Source organism: Archocentrus centrarchus, chromosome 12, assembly GCF_007364275.1.
Source record: "Archocentrus centrarchus isolate MPI-CPG fArcCen1 chromosome 12, fArcCen1, whole genome shotgun sequence".
NCBI classification, from domain to species: Eukaryota; Metazoa; Chordata; class Actinopteri; order Cichliformes; family Cichlidae; genus Archocentrus; species Archocentrus centrarchus.
The window spans coordinates 15,421,877-15,447,066 of record NC_044357.1 but is presented as its reverse complement, the minus strand read 5'-3'; the positions used below and the strand labels follow the sequence as shown (position 1 = coordinate 15,447,066).

At 39.7% G+C, this 25,190-nt stretch overlaps 1 protein-coding gene across 3 annotated transcripts; it reads left to right on the top strand.

The window, feature by feature from the left end:
* The first annotated feature begins 71 nt into the window (after window positions 1–71).
* Window positions 72–18,664, top strand: camkk2 (calcium/calmodulin-dependent protein kinase kinase 2). 3 transcript variants are annotated; one of them, XM_030742623.1, is made up of 19 exons: window positions 72–392; window positions 518–679; window positions 4,641–4,954; window positions 5,133–5,474; window positions 7,044–7,091; window positions 8,024–8,077; window positions 9,948–9,999; window positions 10,123–10,256; window positions 10,575–10,611; window positions 10,779–10,800; window positions 10,922–11,010; window positions 13,840–14,039; window positions 14,236–14,289; window positions 14,392–14,465; window positions 14,631–14,718; window positions 15,023–15,154; window positions 16,097–16,200; window positions 16,345–16,398; window positions 18,172–18,664. In XM_030742623.1, exons 3-19 carry the CDS (start codon window positions 4,724–4,726, stop codon window positions 18,242–18,244), a joined length of 1,788 nt encoding a protein of 595 aa, XP_030598483.1. In that variant the 5' UTR covers window positions 72–392; window positions 518–679; window positions 4,641–4,723; the 3' UTR covers window positions 18,245–18,664. The 3 variants fall into 3 exon arrangements, with proteins under 3 accessions (XP_030598483.1, XP_030598482.1, XP_030598484.1); XM_030742622.1 differs by lacking the exon at window positions 518–679; XM_030742624.1 differs by lacking the exons at window positions 518–679; window positions 16,345–16,398 and having other exon boundaries at window positions 18,172–18,663.
* Window positions 18,665–25,190: the final 6,526 nt, after the last annotated feature.

Below are 25,190 nucleotides of genomic sequence, written 5' to 3'. Positions count from 1 at the left end.
AAGCTGGTTTTAATATCTGCAACTCTCGAATACACCACAAGATGGAGCCTATAGGTTATAAAGTATCTGAGGCAGAAGCGATCAGGAACCTTGAATGTTATATTTAGAACTCGTGAAATAAAAGAAGAAAGCAAAAGACAGCGTAGCCCTCCGCGGAAGGAGCTTGGGGGCTTTGTAAGCATTACGTTAAAACATTTCCTCCATGTGAAGCACGGGACCTGAGTGCTCAGCTGGATTGGTCCGTCCGAACAGCGGTTATCAGTCTGCTACGGTCTCCGTTTCTCAAACAGCTAAGCTAGCTGTCGCAGGGCAGAAGCTACTCACTCACACGGCAGACGAGGAAGGAGGGGAACCTTACATTTCTCACTCTTAGGCCTAAGTAACACGTCAAGGTAAGGGTCATGTAGTATTTGTTTTTATTATCTGCTGTATCTCTGCCAGCGGGTGCAGTATGAACGTTACTGGGACGTACTAGCATCACTGACTCCTTCATCCACCAACATCTGTATCTTGCCAGATGAGGCAGCTGCTAACGTTAGCAGAGCTGGTTGGATTGGAAGCTCCGAGCTAAGTTAGCTTAGACTTCAGACGACGGTGACTTTGTGAAAGCCAAAACAACACCGGAGCAGCTTCACCGTTTTGACATTTACAGTCGATGTAACAACTCTTATCTATGGGTGTAAGTACTCTATTACTGTACTGGAAACATGGTGGTGGCAGCTGCATACATAAGTGTTTATCAGTTATGCCAGCGATTATTTGTGTGTTTGTGAAATTGCAGAGACAATGAGTGGGTTTAGTGTGGTGTGAATACTTCAGTGTTGTGCTTTGGAAACAGTCACCATGTAATATTATCGCTTTTTTTGGGAAGTTGCAATAACATGTTCTTGAGGAAAGAAAGCTTTTATTGGACCACTGATCCCGTGATGTTATTTATTTATTTTACTAGTAATTTTAGTCTTTTGAATATTTTTTTAATGAATGCCCACATTAGGAGGATAGGAAGCAGTTCTGAGATAGAGAAATAAAAGCACATTTTTCCAAATAGTCTCTGTTGACATATTTAGCTACTGGCATCACTCTACAAGAACAAGTTTCATTCTGCCTTTATTATAACAACCCTGGTGCGTTTCAGAAATAAAGAAAAAAATCACCTGGAGCTAAAATAGTTAAAGAGTTGTACCTCTATTGTGGAAATTGCCCGTTATTTGTGTCATCATGTTATCATGTTATCATGTCATCATGTTTGACAGACAGTGCCAGACATTGACCCATGTCATTGTAACACAGGAGTATGGGATGTTTTGATGCGCATTTACTCCAACTACTTTCTGATCATTAACTAATAATAGAGCCTAACTGACGCATATTATCACAGATCTGATGTGAGTTCCTTTTTATTTCATTTTTTACAGAAAAAGATGCTTGTGGGAATTCAGAAACCTTTTCATCACATATTTTAAACACTGAACACTGTCTGCAGCACCTGTAGCAGTTTAAAATCACAGCTGAACAGACGATGGTGTTGAGAACAACAGCCTCTTTTACAGTATAATTTGAACAAACTGCATGTATATATATAAAAGCCATCATCCTTTCAGATCTAGTATCTGCTGAGCTCTTAGTCTTTGGCTAACTTTCAGCTGTAATTTAGTGGCTGATTTAGAGTTGATAATGGATGAATGAATGATTGTAGCAGAAGATGGTTGGCCCTCTATTAACCTGCCAGAAGTCTGTTAAAAGGGAGTTCATTTGCCCCACCATCGCCAAGTGCTTCCTTATAGAGGATCATCAGAGGTGGTGGAGTTTTTCTGTTGAATTACAGGTTCCAGTTTAATATCTTGGTTGCCAAATAAGTTCTTCAGATTCTCCGTAATATGTGCCGTGATTATGTGGCAACACCGCAGCTAACTTGATCAAGGACATTCATCCCTCCATTTACAGGAGCTTATCTCTTGCACGGCTCCGCAGATTGCTGACAGTGTTACCCTGTTGATCTTTTAATGAAGCTGGGGATCCTCCTCTGCTCCAGATGGCCCTGTGCTGTACTGGTATTTCTGTAACACCGTGCCTGTGTTGTTATTAATGCTGTACATGGCTTGGACCCCCCGCAAGCCATGATAAGTCCTTTCTTCCCCATCCCGCCCCTCCTATCCCACTCAGCTAGTGAAGGGCAGGGCACGTGATTTTTGTTATGGTAAAAGGCACAGTATGGCATCTGGAGCTAGGCGGCATCTGTTGGTGTTTCGCGAGGCTCAAATCTAACTCCTTGTTCTTCGGCGTGCTGCTGTGATCCGCAGGGATCAGGGAAGTTTAGGGCTTTAGCCAGCAGTGCAGTCATTAATGATGCACGGTGTTTTTGTGCAAAGATGAAATTGGAGTCTGTGCAGTTCTCCTATGTCCTAGAAACTTTGTGGTCTTCGAGGTAGAGTTTTTATGTTGACTACAAGGCTAACAGGAGTCTGCAGTTTCAGAAATTTCTTTATCAGTGAAATATTGTCTCAAATCAGCTTTATCTGGATTTCAACATGCTAGTACAGGTGAGGAATGAGATTTGCAGTAATACCGTTTTGTCTTACTAAAAGATATAATATGAGGCGTTTATGCCATTATCAATTAAGATACTGCATAAACACCTTTGTGGGTGTATGGAAACAGGACTCGGTTTGTGTCTTACATGGATCTGAAATCAGAGTAGGTCAATATTGGTAAGTTATCTGTTATTTCTAGTCAAAATACTTTTTTTCATGAATCAGAACCACCCAAAAAGTGTCTGCTTTTAATAATATTCCAGAGAACTTCAGAAGTCATGAAACCCAGATATGTTAGATTGACCTTGGGAAAGCACCACATAAGCAGCATTCATCCTCTGCAGAAAATATTGGGTAGTTTAGAAAAAGCTGAAATGAACAATGTGTGTTTTTGTAAATATTTGAACATAACATCTAAAAAAAAATACAAGGGATACATTTCAATTTAAATAGTTAAAGAGATGAGGCAATCAAAATCACCAGCAGATTGAGTTTCTTCATCTAATTAAACTGTTAGTCTGTAATGTGCAGCAATTCTTCTCCTCTTTTGTCAGTTTACATCACAATAGTACTGTATATATAGGTTGGCAGTGGAAAAAGAGAGCCCACCTGGAGTGGGTGTCTCTTCCCACACATGGTTCTTGCTCTGAGCTTGGCTGGCTCTCCCACTGTCTTGCTTCCCTTATGGCTTCCCTTTGTTTTTTTTCTGTATCTGTGAGATTTACTCAGGTCCCACACATCGACAGTGCCACAATCCTGTCAAAACCATGACTGAAATATAGGGGCTCTGTCTGTTTCTTTCTTTTTCTCTTCTCCTGTCTCCATTCCTCCTGCACGTAATGTGCAAATAATAAGCTGAGTGGATTTCAAGATGGAAATGGCCCTCGTTTAATTATGCAAAAATGGTTTTTGTTAGATGTTGCGCAGATAAAAATGAACCACCATGTTGTATAACTGACATCAAAAGCAGACTGAACTCACACTTTTATAGATGCATCGTATCTGTAATTTGTGATACTAGATGTGTTTGCTTGAATTAATTATCACCTAAACAGAACGTGTGGGAAAATTTCGGCACCACAGATATTTCTTATGGAAGAAGCCCTCTCCTGCTTATGTTTCAGACCCAGTGCATAGCATCCCTGATTGTTTTTCCCACACCTTTTCATTACACCCACAAGTTGGTTCGTGCTGCTCCGGCTCTGTGGGTAATTAAACCTTAGATGTAAATTTTACCATGCTTTGTCACAGGATTTATGCCAGCCCTAAATTATTCTTGACTGAAACGATACAATCAGCCTCTGTTTTTCTTCATTTTGGTTCACATTTCACAGTTTAAAGTTGCATGGCCATAGTTCTAAAATAAAGATAAGTATACACCCTTCATTAAAGTCGATTTACTGTGCGTTAACCTAAAAGCATTAATAGTGGTAATGAAGTTTGCTATTTGATAAATCTAGCCTTGAGCTCCCTGCCTATAATCCCCCAAATTCAACAAATCAGAAATATAAGACTAATGTGCAACCTTATTTCCAGTGCTCCAGGTAATTGTGCACTGTGCAGCTGTTATTAGGAGAACTGTGGCAAAAGTAACTGTGCAAATAGGCAATTGCATCTATTACAAACACAGAATATTGGTTTTGCTTTAATAAATATTTGTTGGTGGTGACAGCATGTGTGGATTTATTGTTTTACACCTCAGTAAAGATAATTAAGATATTTGTGTAGTATCTGTTATGAGATTCTATGCATTTTATTAGTTTCTGTGCATTTATTAATATATTTATTGTCTTAGGTAAGCATAGATATACTTTAAGCCATTGTAAATATTGTGAAACCAGACTGGTTTGACTCTCAAGGAGCTTTTTTTGGTAAATGGGGCTGTTGAAGCTTCATGGATGAATGCACATCAAGCTATTAAAGCATGAGTCATTTGCATGTTTGTAGACATAATTGTAGATGAGAGGGTATAAGGTCCAGAGTACAATTTCTGGGATAGTGTAAGAACAGACTGTCAGCAACATATTTCAAGAAGACATTGTCTTTAATAAGAGCATAACAGAATAGATGAATAGTTGTGTTCATCACATGTACTTTCTTATTTTTCAGTTTGCTGTCATAGATTAGGACCAATTCCTCATAAGGTTCCCGTCTGATGGAGCAGTGGTTGGCAGTCTTTGTGAAGAGGCACCATGTTTCCTTGTCATGTAACCCCCTGGCCTTCTTCTGAGCCCCCAGCCTCCTGCAGCAGTCATGCAACTCCAATGCAACCCTCTCAACCCTTGCCTGATCTACTGTGCAGCTGTCCAGCTCCACCTTTGAACACCCACTCTGAGACACCCTCGCCAGATCCAATGGAGTCCCTAATTGTTGTAACAGAGTATGAACCCAGCAGACCACCTAGAGAAGCTGGGGAGGAAGAGGTAAGAACTGCAGAGGCATGGGTTCATGTTGGACATGTGGGTGTCCATGATAATAATCATATAATAATCTGTGTTTGGTAGATCCATAAATAAGTAAAGATTCAGGCGAATAGGCAATGTGACATGCATGATTAGGAAATAAGGGAAGTGAAAACCATTCAAATCTATCTCATGTCAGGTAGAAGAAATGGACAGTTCTGAGACGCCGGAGCCGGCTTCCTCTGTGCCAGCACCTTTCCAGACTCCATCCTGTGACCTGCTGTCCCATACAGTTGGTCGGTCAGAGGCTCTACTACCTGGAAGCCAAGAGCAAAGGGGAAGATTAAACTTTTCTGACAGGAAACTCTCTCTGCAGGAGCGCTCACAAACGGCAACCTCACCCTGTAGCTCACCGGGACTCAATGGGCGCTATATTTACCCATCATTACCATACTCCCCCATCACATCACCTCATTCCTCTCCACGCCTGCCCCGCCGGCCCACTGTGGAGTCCCACAGTGTTTCCATCACAGACCTCCAGGTATGATTAAAGCTTAAGGCTACATTAGTTTCAGTTTTAATGGTTAAACTGTGATTTTTGTTGCTTGCAGTGTGTCTCAGCCTGTGTTGAATGGAGTTAATATAGCTAACACAAAGTAATGCTGCTGTATAATAAGTGTTTGCCATATTGGTAGCAGTAGTTTAATATCTACTTTACCAAGTCATTATGACTTATTATGATGTTACAGCATATTTCACATTATTTGTGTTGTTATGTAATCTCTGCACCATCTGACCCATTATATTCCCTTTAGGACTGTGTATTGCATAAAGCATTACACATGGATGACATAGACAAAGGCTCTAAAGTACCCCTCTTGAACATCTGTTAGTGTGTTATAATACCACACTTGTTGGAAAGTAAGCAGAACTGCATGTGCATTTGTCTTAAAAGCAGCAGCAAAGTGGTAAAGACCAAGCTTTGTGGATGCAAAGGTAAGGTTTTATAGTCTCAGTAGCTGTAGCTGTGTAGCTGTTATGCGTAACCGTAGGTAGAATCTCTTAGGACAACCGACTGAAGAAGCTCTCCTAAATTAATTTGAGAAGATTTTTTGCTTGGATTACATGTCGAAGCTGAAAAAGGGTAATTAGGTGAAAGATCCTGCTTTGGTGAGAGCTCCTTGTCAAGTGACTGATATTGCTGTAAGTTAAGTGTCATGTAAGTGTGGTACAATCTAGATATTTTTATGATATATGGTATTTTAATGATGTGCAAGATAGACTTTGGAATAGGAACCAAGACTGTAATACCAATAAGCTCCAGCTTTATTAGTTCTGCCCTTTGCTGAAGAAAATAATGAATTTTTGCTGTTCTTACTTCAGAATAGATTTTTCCTCTCTGAGCCTTTGTGCCTCTTTCTGACACTCTTCAAAACACTGTAGCACTGATACACACACACACACACACACACAGCTCTTAATGACAATGGCGAAGAGAATTAAATGTTCAAAAGTGTGGTTGTACTTTACTAAGCTTTCAGGGTGCTCAGAGCTGGGGTGGATTTAATTATTAGCTTTTTGATTCTGCTGCAGTATAAACAGTAGACATGAGAAAATTAAGCAATGTTACATCTGTCCTTAGTTTGCTTATTTTTTCTTCTAAAACTAAAAACAATCTTTAAGAGTACCATTATTGTAAGCAGTAACAGGGAGAGTAGTATAACTGTTTAAATAGTGATGATCAGGATCATTATAAAAAGGTACATAAAATACACATCTCTTTTTGGGGGGGATTTATTCATTCTTGCCTTTTTCATGAATCCTGTTGACTAACAGCTTAATTTATTATTGATTAGAGGTGAAGGTTGAGTCAAACTGGCTTGCATTAAAAAAATGATAATTTTTCCTGATTTAGAGGACACCAAAACAGTGGCTGGTATATTTTTGAAAATATTAATGGAGACAAAATGTTAAGGGGGAATTCAAGGTTCAAGACAACATTTTCACAGATTTTGTAGGACTACTCATGATGATTTACCTAACTGATGTAATTTCTTTTGAAAAGAAATCATTTTCTCCTGTTTTCTTTTTTCCTCTCTTTCTCTTAAAGGACTGTGTTCAACTCAACCAGTACAAGCTGAAAGATGAAATTGGAAAGGTACCATCAGAGACAGCTCACTGATTGCTCCCTTTCACCGACTCTTCCATTTTCTTCTCTCATCCGCCTACTGCATGTCTGTCAAGTAGAACACATCATCAAGGACATGCAGTAACAGTCTCTGATATCCTCTTTCCCGGCTGTCCTCGTTTCCCAAACTCTGTGTAAACCACGAGGCCATGGGAGAGTTGGAAGATGGATGAGAGGCTGGTATAAATAGCGCTCTCTAAGGGTTGTGCAAGGCTTAGTGGATACAAGTGCATTTGTATGAGTGAGTGGGAGTGTGTGTGCATATATGCATGTTTTAGATTGTGGGTTTTTTTTTAAGGCAGAATATATATATTATATATATATTTCTGCATGTAAGTAGACATGTTAATGTGTGCACTTTTGAGCCCAGTGGAGATGGTTAAAGCCTTTAGGAGTTGCTGCAGGGACTTGTGTTATCAGTGTTTCTCTGGGATTGTAGGATGAGCCGTTTGCTGTCTCTCCAATCTGCAATCTGCTCCCCCAGCAGGAACCAACGCTGTCCTCTCTTTCCCTCTCTCTCCCTGTTTGTTTTTGTTCATACACACAGGCTTGTAATTAGGCCTACTTTTTATCCTGAATTTCCTGTGTGTGGGCAGGGAAACTTGATAGCATAAACCAGATCCAGTTTCCTTAATTAGCCTGAAATCAAAAATGAAAGAGAGAAGGAGAGATGATTTGAATTCCTCTGTTCTCACATTGAAGCAGCTGCTAGTCATTCAGTGTACACTATCAGCCCACTCGTTTCCCTTGTGTGTTTATGTTTGTGTGTTTATTCCTTTGTGTGTATGTATGCATTTTTAAGGTTTTCTTTACACAGTGTCATTTTAGTGTCACATTAAAAGCTAACTAACTGCTCAGTATAACTTTTGCCTTATATTTTCTTTTTACTTATTCCTGGACAGGGCTCCTATGGTGTTGTCAAGCTGGCTTACAATGAGGATGACAACACATACTATGTGAGTTTGTCATGCACACATGAATCTAGATGTGATTTGTTTTCTTATCACACACACTGGCCAGCTTCTGGATAACTTTGCAGTAATCCAACCAACTCACATTTATTTGATGTGAAACCTCTACATGTGAAAATGTCTCCAGATAATTGAGCTCATTGACTAATGTAATAACACATCAGCTCAAGCTTTTGTGTTTGCTGTTCATAATTATTGCTGCAGTTCTCATTAAGCTGCATGGTAGTGACTGACAATGACATAGGGATTATTTTAATATTCCTCCCGAGTGACAAAGCCCACATGTCGCATTCAGTGATTATATCATTGCCATCATAACTGAGGGCATTGAAGCTATTAAAGAACAGGGAAAATATTCACCAAACAATGCCGCTGACACACATTGTGTTTTCTCTTCAGTGCTGATATGAATTGTTGGCAGCTTTTTTTTAATTTTTGAAGAAATAATCTGACTAGGTAACAGCTAAACATTTGTAATGAGTGAATATAGGTTGCCCTGGCAGTTTACCAGTAACTTTCACAAGTTATCAGAGCACGTTGATTGTTTGGATCTTATTTTCAAATGCAATTTTGACTTATAACACTTAGAAAAATTAGAAAAAATGTGCAACCCTTTTTTTTTTTTTTTTCTAACAGCAGTGCTCTTTCAGCCTTCCCTTAAATTCCAAACTCACTGACTTCAGCTCGATGATGGACAGAGAGACTGTGGTCAACAGGATCTATCTAGACTAAAAATGAAAGCTGCTTGATTGTACCAAAAGCCATAATCACTATTCTCTTGGAAAGTTTTGTAATCGTGATCAATGAATAATATTATTCATTATGTTACTGAACTAAAAAACATGTCTTTGTCTGGGAATTTCTTTCATCATAACATATAATTAAAATGAAAATCAAAAACATTATAAAAAGAGTTCAGGGTTGTTAGGGACACAGAAAGGAATCTTAGGTCTAGACTAATGCGTATTTTTACTGTAGAGTCACTGTGGCAAGTCTTGGGGTGCAGACATGGCCAAGAAAGCCCAAGGCGGCAACAGACTCACATGCTGTGGGAGATCAGCATGGCAGCCAAAGGCTGAGCATCAGAGAGCTGACAGCTGCCTGTCAAGTAAAAGAAAAGTCAAAAGTAATTGCCATTTATGCTGTTTTCAGTCATAACTGAAACTGAAATTTAACTAATCACCAGGCTCTAATGTAAGTCCTAAAAAACTTTTCTTAGGTGAGCATATGGAAGGATAATTAATGGTTGCCTGCAGCATGCTCTACTTTGGATCTGGATTACAGAGCATCTTTTGATCATTCTGTTCTTAGAGGCTGATGGTCGGCTTTCTTCCCTTCCTCGGAGTCAGGAAGGCTCTGCTCTGAATTGCTCTCGGGTCAACCGAGGCAAGCGACTCCCCCTGCCACCCAGATATGTTGTTAACCCCTCTCTGCACCCGCAGACCAAAACTGATGTTTTGGTTCTGTAGCATTCTGTAGCAAATGAGGTTGGGTTTTCTTTATGAAAATCAGTCACTAAAATACTAACCATCATAGACTGTGCAGTTTGGTATAAACACGGTTTAATATGTGTGTGCAGAGAATCTGTCTGTTATGGCTTGTATTTCAGTCATTTCAAACCATGACTGGCAGCAAGGTCTGCCAGTGTATACAGTGATAGCAGTCACAAGCATACACAGGAAGCTGAGGAATTTATAGGTGTAGGACTAAGTTATCTGTAAGCATGCTGTATGTTTTTATTTTGTCTGCTGTTCATCTTTTCTTTGGCTCTCTTGGGCACTGGACTCTCCAATCCCCTCTTTCTGTTTCTCTTATCCTCCTCCAATCCAACTCAGTTTCCCTCTCTCTTCTGTAGGCGATGAAGGTGTTGTCCAAGAAGAGGCTGATGCGCCAGGCAGGTTTCCCACGTAAGTCTGGAGTCAGGGGCGTTTGGTGAACACCGCAGAGAGTGCATACTAATATTTAGGTTTTGACTTTGCCTTCATCCTGTCCTTCTGCCCTTACCACATTGTCCCTTTTTCCTCAATCAGGGAGACCTCCTCCTCGCGGGGCAAAAGCTGCCCCCGAGGGGCCTGCGCAGCCTAAAGGGCCACTGGAGCGAGTCTATCAAGAGATTGCCATCCTTAAAAAGCTTGACCATCCTAATGTAGTCAAACTAGTAGAGGTGAGCAATGTTACAAAATGCATTATCTTCAGCAGAATGTGAAAGAAGAGGTGCCCCTTATATCGCGTATCCACTAAGAATTACTTACAGGCATTACACACATTTTAAATAAATTCACATAGGAAAACAAAACAAGAATGCCACTTTGAAGACCTTTAAAAATGCACCTAAATTGTGTTAGACTGTTTTAGACTAGCTGTGTAGTTAGTAGAAATTCCACTGAAGGTATATTTAACTTTGCCCAGTACAAAAGATGATCTATTGTGTTTGTATGTTTGTGTGTTAACTCATTTCCATTCCTCTTTGATGTGGTGCCAGGTTTTGGATGACCCCGGTGAGGACCATCTGTACATGGGTATGTTGTGGCCAGACGGTCGGCCTTCTGAACAGCACTTTACATAATCATTATGTATGCATAAAGCGAGCATGAAAGAAAGTCATTTTTAACCTCACCTTAAAAGATGTTTCTTTTTGGTTTGTTTGTGTCTGTACTCACTAACCTCATTTGTTTTTCTGTCACAGTGTTTGAGCTGGTGAAGCAAGGGTAAGCTAAGCCTCTTATGTGGTAATGATTGTGACACTGGAATGAGCCCAATCTCATTAGTTATGATTGCTAATTGAGTGTGTTTGTGTGTGTACCTATCAATGTAACCTCATGTATCTAGGGCTGTGATGGAAGTGCCGACAGATAAGCCTTTCAGCGAGGACCAGGCACGTTTTTACTTCCAGGATCTTCTCAGGGGAATCGAGTACTGTGAGTCTTCCAAACATGCTGCTAATCTTCCACCAAATCTGTGACTACATGAGAGAAAGTGTTTATGGGAGTTGTGTAGATAGATTAAGCAAGATCACCAATGGTCTCTGGAGCTTGAAAAAGGCGACTGGACTTCTTTTTGTTTCTTGAAGACGTTTCACCTCTCATCCGAAAGGCTTCTTCAGTTCTCAACCAAATGGTGGAGAGACCCAGGTATTTAAACCCCTGTGGGCGTAGTCCCCTGGAGGTGGTTATGACCCTCTATTGATCATGTGCGTGAACACATGTGCCCAGGTGTGAAGGGGGCGTGGGTCATATCTCAGTATACTTCAAACCAAGTCACACCCTAAGACAAAAACTGGTTCATCCCAAGGACAAACCCGCCAAACACAAGATCAGCGATGTAGTGTATGCTGTTCAGTGCAGTGAAGAGTGCTCGGACCTCTACATTGGTGAAACCAAACAGCCTCTTCACAAACGAATGGCACAACATAGAAGAGCCACCTCGACAGGACAAGATTCAGCAGTACATCTGCATCTGAAGGAAAAAGGGCACTCTTTTGAGGATGCCAATGTTCACATTTTGGACAGGGAAAACAGATGGTTTGAAAGAGGAGTGAAAGAAGCCATCTATGTCCACTGTGAACAACCATCATTGAACAGAGGAGGTGGATTACGTCACCAACTTTCCCCCGCTTACAGTGCTGTCCTGAGCTCCCTTCCCAGATGTCTCAACCCCCATTCACACCTTTGTTCCAGTGACCTCAATAGGCCACAGGAAACAATGGAGCGGAGTCCTAAATTGGTTTCAACTGAAACCACTGATTAAATATGACCCACGCCCCCTTCACACCTGGGCACATGTGTTCAAGCACATGTTCAATAGAGGGTCATAACCACCTCCAGGGGACTACGCCCACAGGGGTTTAAATACCTGGGTCTCTCCACCCATTTGGTTGAGAACTGAAGAAGCCTTTCGGATGAGAGGTGAAACGTCTTCAAGAAACAAAAAGAAGTCCAGTCGCCTTTTTCAAGCTCCAGAGACTACTATGACCTGGATGACTGAGAATCTACACAGACAAGATCACCAATGCCGTATATGACATCAAAATGGCTCATTAATTAACAGTTAATCTCGAGTGCTTTAGACTTCCCTTTTTTCTTGAAGAGTGCTGTTTTGACAATAGCTTTTTCCATTTTCATTTTTTTTTTTGCCTTCATAGTCATATACAGTTGTATATATTCATGTGACATCACTGCAGGCTTCGTATTCTGTTAGCCCAGGTAGTCCTGAAAAACCTGATAGACATAGATGTCTTTTAATGTGAGGCAACTGATGTTGCATCAACATTGACATGCCTCCCATAGAGATAAACATCTGCTAATGCTCGTGTATTAGAATTATTATTGTGGTAATAAGATGAAGCTCCTGTTGTGTAGTCAAGAGCTGTCCTTTTACAAGTCTTCCCTTCCATTTACACAAGGCCTTTACCTGAGCTGTTCTTAACTGTAGTGACACAAAGTTAATTTCACGTCATCTCGGTGGCTCTTAATGCAGGTCAGTGCAAGGAGGGAATCAGAATCAGAATCAGAATCAGAATCAGAAGGTTTTTATTGCCATATGGGTGAACAGGTTCACAGCATTAGGAAATTGCTGCGGTACTTCGTGCGTACAGAAAAAAACAAATAAGTATAAAAACTATAAGACAATATACAAGTATACAAATTGCAAATATACAGAGATATTAGAGCTATAACTATAGCACAATATTACAAAATTACAAAATATACAGTGCAGAGACTAATTAAAAGATAAAAGAATGTAGACTGTATTCCACTAATATGTACATCAGTGCAGTCAGACAGGTGCATAGACATAGGGTCATCAGCGTTTGTGGAGGGTGGTGGTAACAGTCTTAGGGTTATTGTTCATGAGTCCAACAGCAGAGGGGAAGAAACTGTTCTTATGGCGGGAGGTTCTGGTCCGTATGGACCGTAGCCTCCTGCCTGAGGGGAGAGGGTCAAAAAGTCTGTGCCCAGGGTGAGAGTGGTCGGCTGTGATCCGACCTGCACGCCCCAGTGTCCTGGAGGTGTACAGGTCCTGGAGAGATGGGAGGTTACAGCCAATCACCTTCTCAGCAGAGTGCACAACGCGCTGTAGTCTCTGTTTGTCCCTAGTGGTGGCTCCAGCGTACCACACAGTGATGGAGGAGGTGAGGATGGACTCAATGATGGCAGTATAGAACTGCACCATGGTCCTTGCTGGCAAGTTGAATTTCTTCAACCGCCGCAGGAAGTACATCCTCTGCTGGGCCTTTTTGATGACAGAGGTGATGGTGGGCTCCCACTTGAGGTCCTGGGTGATGGTAGTTCCCAGGAAGCGAAAAGAGTCCACTGTGGTGATGGGGGTGTCAGTCAGGATGATGGAGGGTAGAGGGGCTGTGGAGGACTGTGCATCAAGGTCTCATTCTAAGTAATCATAACCAAAGGAAAATGTGCTTGTTTTTAGTCGTGGTGCAGGTAGTTCAGTTGAAAAACAGTTTAAACAAGTAAGCATGACATACTTGACTCTCATTTTCACACCTTAAGCCGGAGCTGTGGATGTAATCCTTTGGATGGGAGTAAATTATCAAATGTCCACCTGCCTGTCTAACTACACTTCCAGAGATTCTTCTTCATGAGTCCAAGTGTTTTGGTTTTTTTTTTGTTTTTTGTTTTTTTTTGTCAAGCCAGTCACTTATTTGTCCACAATTAGAGCTTAATTCTGTCATAAACTGAATTCTACAGATGCAGCCTGGTCGCTGTAATAAAGTTTTTCTCTATTAATAGTACATTACCAGAGGATCATCCACAGAGACGTCAAACCCTCTAACCTGTTGGTGGGAGAGGATGGACACATCAAGATTGCAGACTTTGGTGTTAGTAACCAGTTTGAGGGAGCTGACGCCCTGCTGACCAGCACAGTTGGAACTCCTGCTTTTCTTGCCCCTGAAACGCTCTCTGAGACCAGAAAGAACTTCTCTGGAAAGGTAAAGCAGCATTTGACTAACTAGTGCCCTCTTGGGATGATTTTTAGAAATGCAAGAACTTTTCATTTTTTTTTTTTATTATAATGTTCTTAGTGTTGTCCTGCTATGCAAATATTTGTGGGATTTTTGAATATCATCTAGCTCAGGAACAATTTAATGTAATGTTAATCCTGTTTGGTTTTGTTTGGTTGGTAAGGCTTTGGATGTTTGGGCCATGGGAGTGACACTATATTGCTTCGTCTTTGGAGAGGTGAGTGTGGGCAATGGCAAAAACAGCTTGTTGTTTTATCATTTTTTAGGGTTAATGAGCTTCTTGTCTTCATTTAAACCACCACATTTCTTGTATTCACAGTGTCCATTTATGGATGAGCGCATTCTCAGTCTTCATCAAAAAATCAAGACACAACCTGTGGTTTTACCAGAACAGTAAGTTCTGCCTCTTTTTTTTTTTTTGCCATTTATTTAAAGTCAAATAGCTGTTTCCAGTGACTTTTGTATAAATAGTATTTTTATTTCATTAAATACACAGTTTTGGCACTTATGTATTGAATAATGTATTTACTTATGTTGTCATTTGTTTTTGCACAATAGTGCCGACATATCAGACGATCTCAAAGATTTGTTGTTGAAAATGCTGGACAAGAATCCAGAGACCAGGATAACGATCCCACAGATTAAGGTAAACACAACAGGTAGCTGCTGGTTGCCGTTAATCATGTTTAAATATTACACACGCAAAATGTCAGAAAATGTTAGAAGGATTAATATTCTTTTTTTTTTGGACAGTGTAATATTTTATGCCTTAATTTTGTTTTTAGTTTTTAATATATTTTTCTGCCATTAAATTTGTAAATGAAGCATTTGCTCTATTAAGTATAATTATAGCAGTTTACATATATATGCATGAATAGCTTACACCGATCTAATAAATATGCAGTATGACTCAGTTTGTACTTCTTTGTTCTCCTTGTGCTTGTGTCCAGGTACACCCATGGGTGACAAGGCACGGTGCTGAGCCCCTCCCCCCTGAGGATGATAACTGCTGTATGCTTATTGAAGTAACTGAGGAGGAAGTGGAGAATTCTGTTAAACACATCCCCAGCCTGGCAACAGTGGTGAGTTTCTGAACTAATTTCTATCTCACAAAAACATTAACAAATATTACAGTCACAGCAGACCCTAATTTGCTTTTTCTCTTAATGTCATTACATAAAATATTGCATATGGGTATCATTTATTGGCAATGCAGCAGCTCCAATGAACAAGAGTAATAAAAAGTGTCACAGAAAATGAATGCTCTGTCAGGAGCAAAATAACATTTCTTTTTATATTTGCATTAGTGTTAACTGTAATTAGTTAGTACAACAGAGTATTTTAACAACTTAAGGTTGTTTTTTTGGGAGGGGGGCACTGTTCTCTAGTGTGAACCTCAGATAAAGGTATTGGTTGCATCAATAAGGGCATTTGGTGTAAAATCTTTGCCAAATAGGAATAAGTATATCAGCTCAGGCTGAACTGTTTGGAGACAAAGTTGGAGAAGCAAGGCTGAGATGGTTTGGACATGTGCAGAGGAGGGATAGTGGATATACAGAGCACAGGGTGTTAAAGATGGAGCTGCCAGGCAAGAGGAAAGAAGGAAGACCTTGGAACCCTCCACATGTCCTCCTACATGTCCTCCTACATGTAATGTAGGAGGACATGTAGAGGGTTGGCGTGACAGCCTTTTAACTTTTAAAAAAGTTAAAAGGCACAAATGCAAATTACATCAGACCTTCAAATTCACCAGCTCTGCCACCACGGTGCCATCTGTTATCACAGTACAGACATTTGCATAAATACACATTAAATATTAACAAATGTACCGTGGTTTCTAGCTGGTATATGATGAGTAATGCTTGTTGTTTTGCAGAACAATAAATGATCAAATCTAGTAGAAAAAAATTATAGAGACCTCTTGGTGCTGTATTCTCTCTCTATTAAGGTTCTAAGGTTTTAAAAATGTTTGAAATGGGTGATTTTCTTCTTTACATTTCTAAGCATTGTTTACTTTTTTGAAGATCCTGGTAAGAACTATGCTCAGGAAGCGCTCCTTTGGAAACCCTTTTGACTGGGGCCGGAAAGAGGACCGCAGCAGTTTGTGTCCTCCAGGGCAAACACTCACGTAAGCACTGTTTACAAAAACATTATGGTCTCTAAACTCCTCAGAAAAGGCACCAGCTGAGACGGCCAGTGCTTGTCAAGTAGTTTATCTGAGGGACTGTTGGTTGCCTGTTATTATTTCTCTCCCCCTTCTCCTGCCCTGTAGGAAAGGCAGAGCAGGCAGTGTGAGATACTGCTACATTCATTGTAACCAAAAAAGGTAAATAATGCTGGCAGAACTCTTGCCTGCTGTAATTCTGTTTAAGTGGTCGAGAGAATATTTTAAGACTTGCTGGCATGATAGAAACCGCTGTCTCCCAGTATGGTGGTGATGGTCAAATGCTCCTGTGCATCACATTTGTAAACTACCCTCTGTTAGTTAAAGGGGTGTTTGGACAAGCCATGTTAGGGAATGTTGTGCTCTATTCAAGAACCTTTAGTACCTGCAATCCAATTTCCTGTCTTAATCTTTGTCTGAGGATGCTTTTGGTGTAGCCCGGACTGCGCTGTGGAGAATAACTAAGTATTCAAATAGTGGAAGATAAATTAGGACTCACATGAGATACTGAGTATAAACAAGACCGCACAACAGGTGACCAGCTTGATTCACAGAATAGTGTACTTTATCACAGAAGGTACACAAATATCAGACACCTGCACAATCTGATGTAATTCAGTGAACTGACAACTTGCAACTTGGCAGTGAATTGTGGTGCTGCCTTGATTGGCATTATAGTAGATTAGGTGTTACATTATGTAATGTATGAAAATATAACACAACACAAAACTTTTCCCTTAAAAATATATGGCATGCCATCAAAAAGTTACCAGTCTCACCGTTCAAGTTTCTCTTCTTTAGCGCCTCTTGGCTGTTTCCAGAACAGCAGCTATTTTTAGATCAATTTGTTGAAGTTCTTTTCTGACCACTTTTACTTTCTGCAGTGATGCAGTGAGAAAATATCAGCTTCCGTGTTAAACTAACCTGACTTCCTGTCAAGGATCATCACTTTTTGCGATGATAAATATTTTATACAGTATTTAAACTTGTAGTATGTTTCAATACACCTGCCCATTGTCAGAATGGTCAGGCTAAGTGATTAACCTTTATTGTTCACACAATTTTGCATTCTGTAGTGTAATGAATTTTATTAAGAACTTTTTTGGGGGGCTCTTTTCCCCCTATGTGCATCCTACTGCGAACAGAAAGCAAACAGCAGCGTTCTGCTGTAACTCCTCTAAGTAACAACCTGATAGGTGGTGGAGATACAACAACACGATCTTTGCTCTCCACCTGCCTTTCTCTACTTTTTCCTCTTCTATAATATAAGAAGCCTTTTGGAGATCGAGCACACGTTCCAGTGGCTCAAATGGGATATCCAAGAACTGATCTAAAGATAACAGTATCGCTGGGGGTGGTGCACCACTGCTCAAGAGAATAAACCTTTAAGGGCTGACTGACCTAATGCAAATCAGATATGTTTGGTGATTCATTTTTTTTCTGGGTTGAGTCACAGAACTTTGATGGCATCTCACAGTCAAATTAAGGAATAATTTTCAAAATAAAGTCAAAATAAAAATCATTTTTGTCCACACTCAGTTCATCATAGGCCAAGAGCATCCATTTATCTTCATATGTCTTTACTCGTCCCTTGCATGATCCAGTCTTGACATTTAATGAAAGACATGCCTGTAAATTAATGTCATTGTGTCTCTTATAAATGCTTTATTTACTTCTTTAATGTATTGTTTCCCCCTTTCACCAGTTTTTTTTACCTTTCCTCAGATTTTGTCTTTAGTTTCTTGAAGCTCTCCTTCACTGTATGTGCTATAGAAATGAACTCAGTGCACTCTTGCCATGTAACAGCTAAATAGTTGCTTTCACTTTATAAACAGGGCTTAATAGCTGATTATTTTCTCTGTTCAGTGAAGTAGGAATGACAGTTGGCCTACGGCACTGCTATAACTAATGTTGCCTCTCTGCTGTGTTACTTAGGAAACAGGAAAGCGGTGACGGGATGAGAAGTATGAACCTGCCCTACGTGGGAGAGGATGAGACTCTTTCCTGATGCGGGAGCTTTAATATGCATGCTGGCGTCTGGCTGCCTGCAATTACACAGCACAAAACCCCTTTACTCACAGTTTTATACTTGCAGCCCACACGTAATTTCTCGGGAGGTGGTCGAGTGTGGCAGACACTAACAAAAAGAACATAATGACCTATGGCACTTTGACGATCACTTTCTAAGCTTTTATTCTGTCTTCTCCTCTTATACAGTTTAGTTTAGGGTTATGTGACTTCGGACTGTCACGTGGAAACCTTCCAGGGGGAGGATCCTCCTTTAACTTCAACCTTCACCCCCTTTGCCTGGCCCACGCCTTCTCCTACCCTGCATGCACTTGTAGTCATAGCATGCTTTTGTCTCAGGCTTGAGCTGTACAGTTTCGGGGTTTTATCATAGTCTAGCCACTTGTGTTAGAAACATAGAAATAATCTGTTTTTTTTTGTTTTGTTTTGTTTGTTTGTTTTTTGGGGGGGGTGGGGGGGTGGTTGTCTTCCCCCATCACCGCCAACATTTAAATGAGCTGTTTTCTTTAAAAAACGATTGTCTGGTTCACTCTGCTTCATGATAGCAGTGTCCAGTTTTTGTACCATATTTTAGAGGGAAGTATCTGTTGAATTTACCCAAAAATGAAAAAAAAAAAAAAAAGGGAGTGAAAAAATGTTTACTTCACTGAATGCATGTGTTTACTTTCCCAATGCAAACACTGTATAAGCTATTTCTAAACATTTACGTACTTGTACAGGCATTACTGTTTGACATACTTTTTTTTCTTTCTCATTTACTACAATCAATAGCTTTCAGAAAGCTTTAATACAGTTGATATAGTACTTTGTGAAAAAATCACATTCATTGCTGCATATAAGAGGGCATAATAAAAAACAATCATCCTTCCTCTTTCCTTCTTTTAAAGGTCTAGTGCTTCTGGTGAATCTTTTTAAACTGTACATTTAGGTGATTTTTTTTAGGTGTTAGCTATAAATGATTAATTTCATGGACCTGCAACAGTTTGAGTAGTGAAGGTGCAAATCTGCCTGATGCAGATGGAGAAAACAGAATGTGTTAGTTCAGAATGATTCTGTAGGTTAAACGTGTTGTTGAAGCTGACAAAACAGGTTTGTGATACTAAGCGTCACATGATTTCACTGTGTGTCCTGTATTTGTTTCACTTCTCCAAGTTGAAGTCTGTATGCAGACAACAACAACAAAAAAGCCCAACAACCAGAAACACACAATTGAACCTCAAACTTAAAAAAAAGAAACTTGTGAATGTTTTTTACTAGTTTTGTATTGTAGGATTTACTGTTATTATGTTCAAACTGCACATTTCAGAGCACCAAAAAATTATGTCATTTTGTAAACTATGGTAAATTAAAAAACAAACAAACAAAAAAACTTAGTGTTGAACTATTAGAACTGGCTCCTGAAGTAAGATGGAAAGTATAGTGCAAATGCAGACTTTTTGTACAAATCTATGCATGACATATCTGTAGAGGTGTTGAACTTAAAAACATTTGTCATCTCTGGTCTGGGCTGTAGGCAGCTTCGCAAATATTTCAGCTTATAAAGGTACTTTTTATTTATTGATCAGCTTCATTTTCAGTCCTTAAGCATCAAATTGCCCCCCCCCCCCCCCCCCCCCCCCCCCCCCCAACACACACACACACACACACATTTTTCTACCTTTTGTTGAGCTGTCATTTGTTTCCTTCATCAGTGTGTCTTTAGTTAATAGAAAATAGTTGTTAATTTAATGCTTCCACACATTAGTTACTTCAGCACTAACGTGTTGAATGTATGAGAAAGGGACCAGATTTTTTTTTTAACTTCTTGCATGCCACTCTGAACTGTACTGTATGTCTATTTTTTAAGATGAGTACTATGCACATGATGTAACTTTATGGTGCAATGGTACCTCCTGTCAGATATCTGTCATGTACAGTGTCCACACTCACTGAGCTGGATCTTGAGGGCTGCATGTGGTTTTAACTGATGCTCGTGTATTTTTGCTCCTGTTTTTTCCCCCCTAGAAAGATCTCCACTTTAGAGTGTAGAAGCACTCTGGTTTTAGATTTCCAATAAGGCTAAAATTAGATTTGAAGTGAAATACGATATCCAATGAATTAATAATCATTTTGCTTTGTATTGTGAACAGTTACCACATACTTATGACAGAGCACACCTACTGGAAGTTGCTGTTGTCTATAAGAATATGTTGTCATCATGAACATAACAAGACAGGTGCATTCCCTTTGGTGTGACTATTTTCCATGACCAACAGGAGTAAAGTGAACTGCTGTTTGAGTGTGAATGTGGGGTGACAGTGCAAGCCACAAAAGAACTGTATGATAAATATTTTATACAGTATTTAATCTTGTAGTGTGTTTCAATACACCTGCCCATTGTCAGAATGGTCAGGCTAAGTGATTAACCTTTATTGTTCACACAATTTTGCATTCTGTAGTGTAATGAATTTTATTAAGAACTTTTTTGGGGGGGCTCTTTTCCCCCTATGTGCATGCTAACTACTAAACACATACCACCGTACTGTCATAGCATGAAGGGTCCTTGACCTCAAATGGGACCTTTAAATTAAATATTCTATACATACCTGTATCTTGTTCATAATTTGAATAAAGTATAATTGCCTTTCTGTAATGTTGTTGGTCAAATTGTTGGTGACAGTGTTCAAATACATTTGCAGTGTGCTTACAGGTTAGAGGTAGACCACTAGTGGGTGCTGTGCACCATAACAAGCATGACTGTCACAATGTGTTCCTTTTACATATATGAATGCACGCCTGCAGCAACATTTCTGCATCTACCATAATCTTGCAAATACAAAGCACTTAAACAGTGTGTGCATTCAAACTGTTTTCATTTATTATTTTTTTACAGAAACTGTAGATATAGTGCTTTGCAACTTCTATTTTCGTGATTCATCCAGATGAACAGATTGCTTCTCTATGCTACTACCACAGTAGATTTTAAATCAGTCAAGATTTGATTAAAGTGCAGACTTTCAGCTTTAAGTCAGGGGGTTAAAAAAAAAGCATTATTTAGGAATTACAGTCATTTTTGTCAAAATTCCCCCATTTTCAGGGGTCCAAAAATAATTGGACAATTGACTGACAGGCATGTTTCAACCTGTTCTTTTTTATTTCATGATAAATTAAGCAAATAAAAGATCTGGAATTGATTGCAAGTCTTGAACTTCCCTTCCTTTTGACTGGAACTCTTATATGAGGTCCAAACAGATGTCAGTGCAAGTGAAGGAGACTTAAGGTTAGAAAAGAAAGAAAAGTTTAGGAGTGGCCAAATCAACAATCACCAACACCAAGAAGGCCTGGAAGAAGTCCATGGAAGACAAAGTGGATCATCACAGTATTCTTTCCTTGTTTAGAAAAATCCCTTTACATCATCTAACCAAGTAAAAAACACTCCTGAGGAGGTAGATGTATCATTGTCAAAGTCTACAATCAAAATACACAATCAGTGGCAATACAGAGGGTTTACAACAAGGTGCAAACCACTGGTTATACTCAAGAACAGGAAGGCCAGATTAGACTTTGCCAGAAAACATCTAAAAGATGTTTAAATGTTAAGGTTATTTCTATAAAAAAAAATAATTCTGGGGCCACTAGTGCTTATCAGCAGTAACTGATAGATGAATTGTGGAGTATATGGGGCTATACTCTCTGCTCACATTTAGCCAAATGCTGCAAAACTGATCAAACTGTGCTCCACAGTACAAATGGATACTGACTCAAAGGATACTGCAAAAGCAATCCAAGAGTTTCTCAAGGTAAAAGAAAAAAGAAAAAAAGGGATATTCTTCAATGGCCAAGCCAGTCACCTGATCTAAAGCTAGCAGAGCATCCTTTTCAGTCATAAAATACAAAACTGCAGAAAGAACACAAACAAGCAGCAGCTGAAGGTGGCTGCAGTAAAAGTTTAGCAGAACATCTCAAGGGAGGAAATGGGTTCTAGACTTCTAAGTATTAAAAACTATAGTTATGTTTAAAAATAGGTTTGTTTGTCTATTGTTTGTGTATTGTGTATAGAAATTACTCTAATTCCTCAACAGTTAACACAATATTTTTGTTAAACCCTTTGAATTAAAATTGTAAGTGTGATTTCGGGGCGACCAAAGATTACAGATACATCATTCGTATCATTAATGCATAGTTCAGATTTCATATAAACTGCAGTATCCAAACCTGTAGTTTTTGTGAGCTTGTTCTTAACTAATACTTTTGTATTTATATTTTCATTACAGCCATAATGTTGATAATATTTGTTCCTGCTGTCACATGCCAGAATTTGACCTTCAGTATCTGCACTCCAGTGGAGGCTTTAACACATCTAGGGAAATAAAGTGTCACACTGACCTCTTGTGTGAATTTAAATGCATTGCAGTTCATCGTTCCATGGGAAGAGACCCAACACTTTCAGGTTTTCACTTTGTTTGACAAGTTGATTTTCATGACTCTATTTGTGATGAAAAGCCATTAATGCAGGAGGTGTTTAGTTCAAATGGCCATCTCTGGTTCTGTTTGTGCTCAGATGAATGTTAGATAAATGTCACCTCGACCTAAAACACAAACTGTTTTACTATAGCAAAAGGAGAATCATTTGTTTCTGGTTATACTATCATTAGAAAACATTTATTTTTTAAGGGAAAAAACTATCCAAAGCTACCTGGCCATATGTGTGCCTCCTAAGTCTAATAACTGGTTGTGCCACCCTTGGCACCAAGAACTTTAATCAAGTGTAACTGGCAACATCACTGTGTAGGAATTTTGGCCCACTCTTCTTTGCAGAATTGTTTTAATTCATCCACATTGGAGGGTTTTCCAGCATCCAGAGGTGGATTTGCTGGTGTGTTTCAAATCATCGTGCTGCTGCATAACTCAAGTGCACTTAAGCTTTGGGGCACGAATTGCATTTCGTATTCATTTGGGTTATATTTGTCTAATGAACCTGAACCTGAGCCGTAGACTTGGGGAGTAGCAGGTGAGAGGGGTTCGATCTGGAGATAAGGTACGGTTCTGCTCAGTGAGGACGGTAACTAATGAATTTGGATTATTGGATTTATTGAATGGTTTCCCAGTGAGACTGAAGGCTGTTGAAAAAACAAGCAGCCTGTTCCAAAACAACACCTGCATTATCAGAATTCGGCTCCCTAGCCGGCCTTGGCTGGCAATCATATCTCTCCAGAACTATGTGTGAAGGCCGCTATCCCCCTCAGCCCTCTCTGTGATTTGTGAAGCTGGATCTGGTGTACCAAGGCTGCTGATGAACTTCCATCACTATCAGCAAACTGTTTGCCTGGGAGCTGGCATCTGGGCTCCACAATGCCCCCACCCTCTCGTCTCCGTCTGCGTCCCCTCCTGACCCTGACCCTACCCACCATACTGCTATCCCGGCTTTATATGTGCAATATGCTTTTTGCTGAGGTGTTTTTTGGAACCTCGTAAGGTGTTCTTTATGAACACAGTATGAGATGATTTTTTTGAACCTAACTATCCCAATGTATCTCTTTCTGTCTCTCTGCTAAAGGTAGCGCCGTTGAGAAACGGTTGCATGACCTCAGACATCTGTCCCCCCCTGTCTGTGTTATGTTTTTGTTTTGGATGGATGTTCTGTTAACTGCAATTTCCCCATTTGTGGGACTAATAAAGGCATTCTTGATTCTTGAATATTAAAATTTGTTTCATGGTCTGAAACATGTAAGAGAGTTAAATATCCAAAAAACTAAGAAATCAAGAAGAGGGCAAATCTTTTTTCACAGCACTGTAAATATCCAAAGGGCAGTTTTGGTTCACAGATTCACTACAGCACAGTGTAATGCTTGTTGTGTGACATACAGTGTTTATGCAGTTTAGAGGCTATTTCACGTCTTGAACTGGTTGGTGTGTCGTACTCCCCACTGAGGCACATAAAGAAACCTAAAACCCTACATCAGCAAATGAGAAGTGCTGAATGAGACGGAATGTGGGCCTTCACTTCGCTCTCAGTAGCTTTCAGTTAACACGCTGGAGGTAAGAGAAAAACACCCGAACAATACAATAAAGGGTTTTATAAGAGACATACTTCTGCATGTGAGATATTTTTGCCCAACCTTTTTCTTTACTATTTGGAGTGATGAATTTAGACTCATCACTCCATAAGACCCCACACAGATTTTTAATCTAGTTCCTGTGTAATTTGGCACACATCCATCTTTTTTTCCCTGTTTCCCTTCCTGGACAGCCGCTGATCCATTGAGACCATCTCTGATGAGGCTTCAGTGAACAGTAAATGGATCAACTGAAGGACCAGATGCATCTCTGTGTCAGGTCTTTGCTGGATGTTTTCCTATTTCTTAAGGACACGACTCTTAGATATTGTTCATCTACTATAGATTTTCAGGCTTGCCGCTTCTTCTTTTTTTTTGTCCTCCACTTTTCCAATTTACTCTAACTGCTGAGATATGCCACGTTTTCAGCTAATAGCTCTTTGTGAATCATGTTGTTGGTGCAAAAATACTATTTCATGCCTTTCAAAGTGTGTTATTGTTCACAGTTTTTGTAGATTCAACTTAAGAAATAAGAACAAATTATATGTTTTTGAGATAGGCTGCTAGATACCATTTAAAATAGTTTCTTTACTTTGTTGTCTGTTTTGTGTAGACACAGTGCTGTTTTTTGTTTGTTTTTCCTGTTTTTTGTTTTTTTCACAAGTTAGGAAACTAGGGTGGCACAGTGGTGCAGTGGTTAGCACTGCTGCCACCCGGATGTGTTTTTTGTCAGTTTGCTTCACAACAATGATTGTGAAGCAGCAGTTTTGTGGGTTTTGCCACTGCTACACTGCCTTAAGCCTTTATCCATCTACTAGTGGTCAGTCAACTGTACCCTCTCATTAAAAAAGTGCCTGCCCCAAGCCATTATATTTTATTTATTATTTTAAT

Excerpts from the sequence above, each read along its gene's own strand:
- camkk2 (XM_030742622.1), top strand. The coding sequence starts at position 4,724 with ATGTTTCCTTGTCATGTAACCCCCTGGCCTTCTTCTGAGCCCCCAGCC. Across the intron at positions 14,719-15,022 it reads TAACGATCCCACAGATTAAG|GTACACCCATGGGTGACAAG; the intron begins GTAAACACAACA and ends GCTTGTGTCCAG. Across the intron at positions 16,201-16,344 it reads CCTCCAGGGCAAACACTCAC|GAAAGGCAGAGCAGGCAGTG; the intron begins GTAAGCACTGTT and ends CCTGCCCTGTAG.